At 39.7% G+C, this 10,856-nt stretch overlaps 1 protein-coding gene across 1 annotated transcript; it reads right to left on the bottom strand.

Moving 5' to 3' along the window:
• Positions 1–1,872: 1,872 nt before the first annotated feature.
• LOC132654850 (tripartite motif-containing protein 43-like) lies at positions 1,873–6,884 on the bottom strand. The gene is made up of 6 exons (XM_060386132.1): positions 6,474–6,884; positions 5,836–5,931; positions 5,053–5,283; positions 4,260–4,282; positions 3,470–3,567; positions 1,873–2,402 (listed from the first exon to the last, which is right to left on the bottom strand). Exons 1-6 carry the CDS (start codon positions 6,882–6,884, stop codon positions 1,873–1,875), a joined length of 1,389 nt encoding a protein of 462 aa, XP_060242115.1.
• Between the last annotated feature and the right edge of the window lie 3,972 nt (positions 6,885–10,856).

The raw sequence follows: 10,856 nt of genomic DNA on the forward strand, positions 1-10,856 counted from the left end.
TGGATTAAGATCAGAAAGGATAGGAGAACCTCCCCTATCAGTGGACTTGAGGAGTGGCATGCATCCAGAGGGAGGAGGGAGGGTGTGATTGGGAGGGGAGGAGGGAGGGGCTTATGGGGGGATGCAGAATGAATAAAGTGTAATTGATGAAAAATTAAAAAAAAAGGGAAAAAATAATTTAAGAACCTTAAATGACTTTCAAAAGTGGAGGAAAACATGGAGTTAGTCAATTTACATGGAGCACGTCTCGCCCCTGGGGGCAATGGTCTCCTGAACCTACTCAGACCTCAGACACCGCCACTGCTAGTTGTAGAACTGATGCAGGATGTTCCAAAGAGGGGGTTAAGGCTTCTCATAATATTTCCTATAAGCCCACACCTGTTAGTCTATATCCCCCATTTTTATTCATTATTAGCCAGATAGAGCCAAGTAATTTTGGTAATGATACTTGCTTTTTTGCCCAATGCTGGAATGCTAGTAAATTTACTAGCTGGTTACTCTCATGCCTCGCTGGGTGCCTGTGCCCATTGATGCCCCTCACGCTATGACTCTCTTCAGACAGAAAAGGGATCTTGGAATTACAACCGCCATTGTTACTGCGATCTCATTGGCAGCTGTTGGAGTTACCACCGAGGCATTAGCCAAGAGTCATACTGTGCAGACTGCTCAGACCCTGAATAACCTTTTAGCCAATGTAGCTCATGCCTTAGATGTACAAAAAGGAATTAATGCTCAACTAAAAGGAGGCTTGATGGTGTTCAATCAGAGGATTGACCTCATGCAGGAGCAAATTGATACCCTATGGAAAATCGCTCAACTTGGCTGTCAATGAAAGTATGCTGGACTTTGAGTCACTAGCATGAGAATTTTCCCTGTTCTGCACATCTGTCTAAACAAATGTCTAGCTACATTTTAGGTAATTGGACTGGAGAATTCGATACTACGATGGAGCCGCTGAGAGTGGCCATTGTCACGGTAAATTCTACCAGAGTGGACACAGGACTAGCCACAGGATTATCATCATGGATTGCTGCAGCCATGAATCAACTGAAGGAATGGGCGGGCATGGGAGCGTTAGCAGGCCTTCTGGTGTTGGGTCTTCTTGGTTTGCCTGTGGTATATATGCAAGATTAGAGTCTCACAACAGCATAATGGAGCCATGACCATTCAGGCCTTTACAGCCATGGAAGCAGGACAGTCTCCCTAAGCATGGTTGGCTACCATAAAAAGCTAAAATGTTACGCTCAGGATGCAAGGCTAAGCACTGCACTCAGGGTCAGCCGATTTGGACCCAGAGAAGAGCATGTCTGATTGAATGCGGGTTGATGCCCCAGGTCCTGCCTCTGTGAAAAAGGTATCGGACGGGTCTGATGCTCTTTGGGTGGATGACACCTAAATGAACATCAGTACAAAGTCCCAATTTATTTCTAATATCAGAGATCAGACCTCTACTCTTGCCTGATGCATCTAAAACAAAAAGGGGGAACTGTAGATTGCTGCGTAATGCTGCACCTTAAAGATGGAGCTGGTTTCTGCCTTTCACCTTCCCGATGGTGAGTGCTCTCTGTCACGAACAAGTCCACATTTGGCTAAGGCTGAGGATCTGGCTTGCTTCCATGTATGTGGACCTCTCTGCATTGCCCACGTGGCATGCTGGGGTTGGCTACCCAGATGCTATTTAAGCTATGGGCTGGCTTTCCCCAGGGTCAGATGATTGTTCAAGGTTCCTGAATAAACTGCATTGAAAAAAAAAAGGTGTTCTGGGTAGGTTATGAGGAACACAAAGAAAAGAAAACATAGTTAATCATGTTTTATATTTAATAGTATTTTAATGTTTAATGGCAAAAAAAGTAACATTATATTAGGAAATACCTAAACAACAATAAAGTACTGGATTATGCTTTCTATCAAAATGCCGCCAAGAGAGAAGAAAGGTCTGACAGGGTAATTGAAAGTGCCAGGTGGGTAACTGTATATGAGGGAACTCTTGGCTACATCCAGGAAACTCACACATCCACCCTCACAATCAAGGAACACACCAACCCGGCCCACTGGCTTCTCTATATAGTGATGAATTACTGGACAGGTGGTGAGGAGACTGTACTGATTACCCTTCTTCACACACACAAGGAGAAATGCACCCTCAGGTTCAGTCTGCTGCCTTGTATTTGTTAAATAGTCATCCTCACAGACTCCTATAGCCCAGTCAGGAGAGTCCGTTAAATCCATCTCCCAGTAATATTTCCTAGAGAAGAAGCTCTGTGATCCACAGGAAGCAAAATAGTGTCCAGCTGATTCCACAGATGTCTCCTGATGGTGAGGGCTAAAGCTGAATCTTTTCAGGACATCAAATAGGTTCATCTTGTCATGGAGTAAGATTGCATTTCCAAAGAATATGTTCACTGTGGGAAGAGGCAAGAGGCAACAATTTAGTTGAAATGACTGTTTACACTTCTTAGGTGAGAGAGGTACCTGGAGATTGCCTGAATTACAAAAAAGAAGGTTAAGGCTAGAAGGGTTAAATGTGGTTCAAATACTTCAAAGTCAAGAAATTCCACAAGAAACTGAATGGGATCCTGATGAAAAATTTGCTGATGCTGTAGAGGTGGCTTTTCATTACACCTAGTAAATGGAAGATGTGTAGTGTGCATTGCAGCTATGTCTGCAGCAAAGACTGTCCTTACCCGTTTCCATTAATAGTTATTTCTAAAATAGAAGAAGTGATGATGGTATTTTTATTTGCATGTAAGCACTCATGTTTATACTCAAGTAAAGACTAAACGTGCATTAGAAGTGGTTCCCTGGTTGTAACTCTCTAGCTTTAACCCCTGCCTCCTCTGATACTCTTTCCATATGAAGTCACAATTCACATTTAGATCTAACAGGGGAATAAAGACACTGTCTCTTGACCTATCCATTTGTTTTATTTTTACTGCTCATGATATATGCCTTCATGTATATAGTTATTTTATGTTTATTAACATCTTTTTTGATACAGAGCATTGGTATATATTTTTGACTGCCTTGGAACTCCCTATTTCAAACAGGCTAGCCTCAAACTCATGGGCAATCCTGACAGCTCCACATTTTAATGTTGAGATTACAAGTGCACACCACTATATTTTATATATTTTTAAACTAAGAAGTGAAACGTACTTTAAAAAAATTCAACTGCTGAAGTGATTAAGGGAAAACAATCAAATAACTCCAACACTTAGAATGATTTAGATTGTCCTGAATTAATTATCATTCTTATGTCTCAAGGAAAAACTGTTACTATATTTTCATCCTGGGTCACATACAACATTATATTCATATTTGTTGTTTGTTAAATGACCACATGAATAAACACGATTAGAAATGTGACTTGCAATGACATATCCTTTAGAGGAGGTAGAAATTCATATACACAACCCTTATCTCATTGTTGAAGGACACCTTTGGTCATTTCAGCAGTGCTGACACTCACCTAGGAAGCACTTGCACCTCTCAATCAGTCCAGTGATGGGCAGGACACTGAGCTCTGGTTTCATCACCTGGGGCATGAACAGCTGCACTGACTCACTCCTGCAAGAGAAGAACACCTGATCTGCCTGGTGCTAAAGACACCATCACAGTGATTAGGAGAAATCCTCACTCCAAGTTCAGACAATGACTCAGGAGTTAAATCCCTTCCCACACAAGCCTGACAACTAGAGTTCAATCCCAGGAACCTGTGGTGGAAGGAAAGGACTGACTTCTGAAAGTCATCCTGTGAACTCCATGCATGTGCAATGGCACACTTGCATGCATGCACAAACATACAGAAAACACAACTAATTAGTACAAGTAAACACTTGTCTGAACATCTTTCACACAAGCATTTTCTGATATCATAGTGACATCATGATCAGAAAACAGGGTTGTTTCCTCCTAGATGCTCTTTTTGAAGCCCTTCTGGCTACCCATTTGTTTTTCCATGCATTCTGCCATTTCTTCTACTACTAGAAAATAAAGGTGATGGACCTTAAGGTTTATGATTTCAAATGTAGATATTTTATCACCAAGCCCTCTTGTATACACTGATTCACTATGATGTAGTAAGTGAAGGCACTTTCTGCTAAAGAACAGATGTCATATACATGAAACCAATCTCAAACTTCATACACAAGCAATTGAATATTATTCCTATCTAAGTATGTTTTTAGTTTGCTAAGGCAGCTTGGTCAATTTTGTAGCCTCGTTTAAGGATCCTGGCTTGCACTGATGACTGTACTCACCTTCTGAACATGTCTTCCAAGTCCTGCAAAGACAACAAGAATAGTTAAGATTTCTGAAGAAATGGCATTCAATGTTTGATTATAAAGTTCAGATAAATGTCAGTCATCATCAAACTGATCCACCTTGCAAATTTATTTTCATGTCTCAGGATAATGCCAACCAAGATTAGCAGAGGAGATATCTTAATGAAATTACACTGTGAAAGTAACATGATTGTAGTGTGCTCTGCAAAGGGGACTTCCTTGAGCCTGTCTACAAAGCATAGGAATATTTTTTATGAAGAATGCTTCAAAACTGTAACTTTACCCCTGGCTGGTACCTCATAGCTATAATTCCAGAATTTAGAGTTTTGAGGCCTTATGACTACTGTGAGTTGCAAGCCAGCAAGCACCACAAAAGAAGACCATATGTCAAAACCACTATTTCCCAAAGTACTCTCAAATACACAGGTTTAAAAAGAAGAAATTAGGTAAACTGTGTATAAGGAGAGGCAAAATATTCAAGTAGAGGCTCACTGGAATGTTTGGTAACAGGAATAACTGCATTTGGGATTTCAGAGAAGCAAGCACAAAAGCAAAAAATAATGATGTGATATTTAGTAGGGAATCTACTGACACACTGTCAAAAGCTTGTTCTTTTAAGGTTATGGCAAAGACTAGTGTCTCCAGATTATCCGTGAAAAGGAAATCCACTGACAATAAGTGCATGGACTGTAGACAGCTATCTTAGATGTAACAGTCCCAGTGGGGGCCTCAGATAACAAAGCCCTTTCATGCACTCCTCCATGCTCACCTGGAGCAGCACCACATATGGCTGCTGGGACGTTGTCATCAGCTCCCGATACATTTCTCTTAGTTGATTCCTTTTGTGCACCATCAAGGCTTTGCTTTTTCTGAGTTTCTCTAAGAGAGCTTGGCCTTCATTTTCCATACACTCTATATGTTGCTGTTCTTCTTCATGGAGGACTGGACGTCCTTTCCTATACTCCGTCCTGATCATTTCTTTCCGAAGAGTCACATAGTCCTAAAGGAAAATGGACATTCTAGTTCACATTTACAGAGCATTTTATCCTCTCCACTGACTCCTATGTTTAAAGTCGACGAGTAGCATCCTGTCAGTGTGCTGCACACACTGATTTTCTGTCTCCACTTTTCAGAAATGTGAATTATTTTCTTTCATTCATTTATTCTTTATTAATAGCACAAACAAACCCATCCTTTTCTCTAAGTATTTTCATCAATTTAAGGAGATCTGAGCCTCCTGAAGAAAAGGTATTCATTGCTAATTCACACATTCACTCAAAGAAGAAAATCTGCAGGTATTTAATAATCATGGGGCAGTCATAGGGTCAAATGCAATGTGATGAACTGTCGGCAAATCACTCATTAAACGTTTCTGCCATAGACAGGCCATGCTTTCTGAGTGCAGCATTGTATATTACACCCTGAATTAGAGGCCTGCAGAAAAGGTTCGCCTAGTATCAACGCCCATGCCTTATTCTCAACTTGTGAATGAGCAGGCTTGCAAGAGTGTTAGTTGCCTCAAGCTGATTTTCAGCATCAGTCCCATACCCACCGACCACTGTGTTGGCATTCTCTTCTTGGCTTCTAGATTCTCTTGATTTTCTTGGATCTTCTCCCATAAAGATGCCATTTGCTTTAGAAGTTTCTCCTGTAAACAAGTATAAACACATGAATAGTCCTGATGGAGAGACAGAAATGAATAGTTACTTTAGAGAAAGTTGAAAATCACCATGTTCTTACTTTCTGACTTTGATAACTATGAGTTTTAGATTTCAGGCTGTAGAAATACGAAATACAAAGTAACTGTTTACTCAAGTAGCATGATTAGTAAGCATGACTGAAGTCTGGGTAATTTGAATCTGACTGGGATTTCCAAATGCTTCTTTCCAGCTAATTCCAATGTACTTTTAGTAATTTATCTCCAGTGACATACAACTTTTACAGATGTGAATTTCCTAATTTTCTACCCACCAACATCAGCATAATGTATTACAAAACTAGAAATTATTTTACACTAATGGATTTCCCAATAGATGCTTACATTTTATAGTCACCCTTTCTCCATTAGCTGTTTTTAAAATGCCACCATTGAGAATGCAATGGTCTCTCTGTAATCTGGACATGAATCTTCCTGTTTTCTCCTAAACTCCCCCTCTCCACCTTTCAAGTTCTCTCAGAAATATCACTTACCATTTGCCCCTCAGAAGCTGCTTCAACAGGACAGTGTCTGTGACCCTTGTGCTCCTGGGAGTCAGAGCACAATTGACAAAGGAGGACCCTGTTCTCCTCACAGAAGATCCTCTTTGCCTCCTTGTGGATCACACACTTATTCTCCTCAGAGCTCAGGTACTTCATGAGGCTGTCCTGTCTGGCAATGTGCACCAGCTTCTTCAGAACAACGTTGGTTCTGAAGTCCTTCTTCTGGGATGGATTCTTACACATGGGACAGTGGACAGGAACTTGCAGGTCTTCCCAGGAAAAGCAGAGGCAGGCCCGACAGAAGCTGTGGCCACAGCTTGTGGTAACTGGGTCTGTAAGGCAGCCCAAGCAGATGGGGCAGGTAAGCACTTCCTGGAAGGCCTGTGAGATGTCTGACTCCATTTTCCTGAGGAAAGAAGCAGAATTACTATTCTTGGACCCCAGAGAAACAAGAGACTGCACAAAATCTGATAAAGTTGTGATTCAATTCTGTCTATGGCAAAAGAGACTTCATTTTTTTGTATAACCATGAAAAAAACTAAGCATAGGATTGTGGGTCCTGCCCTTTACTGTTACAGTTTTCCTGATGGAAACACAGAATGAGCTCATGATCTTCTATGTCTTTCCATCTGCATTTCTTATAGAGGCTTCAGCTTAAATTGGTGCCTTGGTTCAAGGCCAAAGACATCTTCCATGCTGTAAAGTGATCAAAGTCCTTCAACTCCAGAGGCTGGCCTTTCATAGCAGACATATGTTAGTAAAACACCTCCTTCTTGTCTATCCAATAAAATACAACCTACTGCACACCTTCTCCAGTAAATGCTTTTGCTTGATATCTGACATTAAGTTTACACTGATCCACCGTTTGATACATTGTAAACAGTATTCTTTATTTCTCTTAATTCTGCTACAAGATACTGACAAGAATAATACTTTATGTTGGCTCATAACTCCAGGGTATTGGCCATCCTGCTGTGAAAGAAACGGTGGCAAGAGTTCAAAGCACCTGTTCTCATGGCATCTGATATAAGGGAGCAGGAAGGAAGGAATGTATGCTGCTCTGCTCCTCCTTCCCTTTTTCTTCAGTTTGGGACCCCAACCCATGAAATGTTGCAATGATCTCAGTAGAATTTATGGAGAATCTTCCCACCTGACACAAATCTAACCCAATAATCAGTAATGGACTTGTGCAGTCATTTCCATATCAATCCTAAATGACATCAATTGAATACTAGGAAAATTTTCCATGGTGTCCTGTTTGCTTCCCAAAGACACAACTCCTGCCTTGAATTTCTGGGAGGAAATCCTGAGGCCTAAATGAAGCTCACACGACTATTTCAGACTGAGCTATCGAACCACCAGATGCTCATTTTTCATCTCTTTTACATTTTACACAAAGAAATCATCTTGATTGGATTAATTTCAATTGTTTATTTTTTTAAAGATTTATTTACTTTTTGTTTGTTTATTTATACAGTATTCTGCCTGCATGTATGCCTGAATGCCAGAAGAGGGCACCAGATCTCATTATAGATGGTTGTGAGCCACCGTGTGGTTGCTGGGAATTGAACTCAGAACTGTTGGAAAAACAGCCAGTTGTCTTAACCTCTGAGCCATCTCTCCAAGCCTGATTAATGCCAAATTTGCAAAAATAACTTAAGTTTCTGGGATTTGACACAGATGGAGTCAAATGGCTTTAGAGTTGGTCCAGAGTAACTAAAAATGTAGGACTAACACTCAATGCCAATGATTAGTTTAGCAAAGAGATTGTGCCTTCCTTAACTTCTCTAATGGTCATGTTTTCCAAAAAGGTAATTTATTCTCTATTAGACACCTCACCCCATAATGTTTTGGAAGTACACAGAGATAAATAAAATCAAACACAGAAATTGAAAATTACATCAGACTTTAACCTGAATGTACTATTATAAACAGAATGGTGTGCTTGGTGCTCTCTTTAATTGCATGTAGCCTTCCAACCCAATACAAAAATCTGTCAGGAAAAGTCAGTCCTCCAACATGGTAGACTATCAAGCAGCTCTTAAGATTCAATTCAACTCACATCAAAATCCCAACACAATTATTTACAGACCTTGAAAAACAATTCTCAACTTCATATAGAAAAAAACAGGATATCTAAAATAATCCTGTATAATAAAAGAACTTCTGGACCTATCACCATCCCTCATCTCAAGCTGTACTACAGAGCAATAGTAATAAAAATCGTATGGTATTGGCATAAAAACAGACAAGTTGATGAATGGAATCTAATCAAAGACCCAGAAATAAACTACACATCTACAGACACCCGAGTTTCAACAAATTGTGCTGGTCTAACTGGATGTCTCCATGTACAAGAATGCGAATACATCCATATTTATCAATTTTGTACATTGTCTAACAGTATCTTGTGACTATCTCTCAGTATAACACATCAGGTCAAATAAAGTGTAGAGAATGATAAATGTAAAATTATCCATAACTTTAACACACATTAAATACCAAGAAAGAAAACTAAATAGGGACAGCATCATTTTTTTTGTAAAATGGCAAAATATCTCTTCTAAGCAGAAACTTTAGTTCCATAATTAACTGAAAATAAGAAAACATCAAGGATTTTTCTCTTGTAAATTGTTCACTCACCCAATGAATTTTCTCTGGCCTCAGCAGTGTTTGATAGTAATGTTAGCTCAGCTCTGGAGTCAGATCCTCAATGTGTGGAGAGGATAGATCTAGCAGGGTCTGGAGCCAGAAGGTTTGGAAACACACTCTGTCTAGTCTGGAGAAGAATGAACCTGGTTAGGCCCTGGAACCTCCTTTTATGGAGGCACTGAAGACCATGCCCACTTCCTCCCCTGGTAGCTTTCAGTAATGCTTCCAATAGGTGAGCTCCAATAGATTGAATCTACACAAACAAATCCCCACAACAAGGTTTCCTGAGTTACTGTTAAGCTGGGTGGAAGCTCACACCTTTAATCCCAGAGTCCTATGAACTGTACTATTGAAGCAGGAAGATTTTTTAGTTCAAGGACTGCCTAAAATGTACAGTAATAACTTTGCTTTTGAAAAAAAGTAATTTTACAATATTTTGCTGTACCTAAATATTTCAGTGTGCTTATATTTTGTTTTTGATCATGTAACAGATGATGATGTCATCAACTTCTGATTCTAGAAAATACCAAAGACTACTTTCTTCAGACATCTTCATTCCCTACTCACTCAACTTTATTTTCTAAAAAAAAAACTCCATAAATCTCATTCTGTAGAGTGACATTGGAGTTCAAGGTTTTCTAGCTCCCCAGCTGTCTAGAGTTCATGTTGACCAGACAGAGAATTCTGTGTTAATGCTGTAGATGTACAATAGCTAAGAACTTCCGCAACTCAAGCAGGTACTTTTGCCCATGGATGCTGAATATGTATTTTTCATGTTTTTAGCTAAAATAAAATTGCATCACTTTCCCCTTCTCTTCCCTTTTTACAGATCCTTTAAATCACAGAAGCCTTTAAATCCTTTAAAGCCACAAAAGGCTTGGCTAGGGTTTTATGTTTATCCTCACACCTGGAAAGACCTGGGTTTGGGTAGGTCTTTGTACTTCAAATAATTCAATCAAGAAAAATCCCTTGAAAGAAAAATTCCAGCTGGGCAGGTGTGGTGGTACTTGCATATAATCCTAGCACTCAGGGAGGCAGAGGCAGGTGGATCCCTGTGAGTTCAAGGCCAACCTGGTCTACAAAGTGAGTAAGGACAACCAAGACTACATAGAAAAACCTTGTCTAAAAACAGGAAAGAAAATAAAAGAAAGAAAAGAAAGAAAGAAAGAAAGAAAGAAAGAAAGAAAGAAAGAAAGAAAGAAAGAAATTAAAAAAAAAGATAGATTCCACCCTCATGAGTTTTAGTTAACTCCAGATACAGTCAAGTTGACAAGCAAGAATAGTCATGACAAGGACTGACCACTTTGTAGGAGTGATCAGTTAGAGAGCTCATCGCTGATAGAGGCTAATTCTTTGTCTAAGGATGAGACTTTAATACAATTTTTCACTACCACATCAATATGTCCATTGTTCTGTTCTTGTTTATGCAGCCATTTCTAGAAGTGGCACTTTCACAGCAGAGTTCCTAGCATACTGGCTCTTCCTATCTTCCTCACCATCTTTCACAATATTTCTGGAGCCAATGATGCAAGAGCTAGGATCTAGGTGTATCTGTTGGGCTGGGATTCCCATAATCTGTTGGTTTTTGCAGTCTGTCCAGCTGTGGTATTCCTTGAGTGTCTGCCTGTGTGGCTCTATGTTATTTGTAAATAAGCTTCACTAGGATTTTTAAAATTGGATTTGCAATCTAATGTTTTGTTTACTTTGACAGTAAACCAAATC

The sequence above is a fragment of the Meriones unguiculatus genome, chromosome 6 (genome assembly GCF_030254825.1).
Source record: "Meriones unguiculatus strain TT.TT164.6M chromosome 6, Bangor_MerUng_6.1, whole genome shotgun sequence".
Taxonomy (NCBI): domain Eukaryota; kingdom Metazoa; phylum Chordata; class Mammalia; order Rodentia; family Muridae; genus Meriones; species Meriones unguiculatus.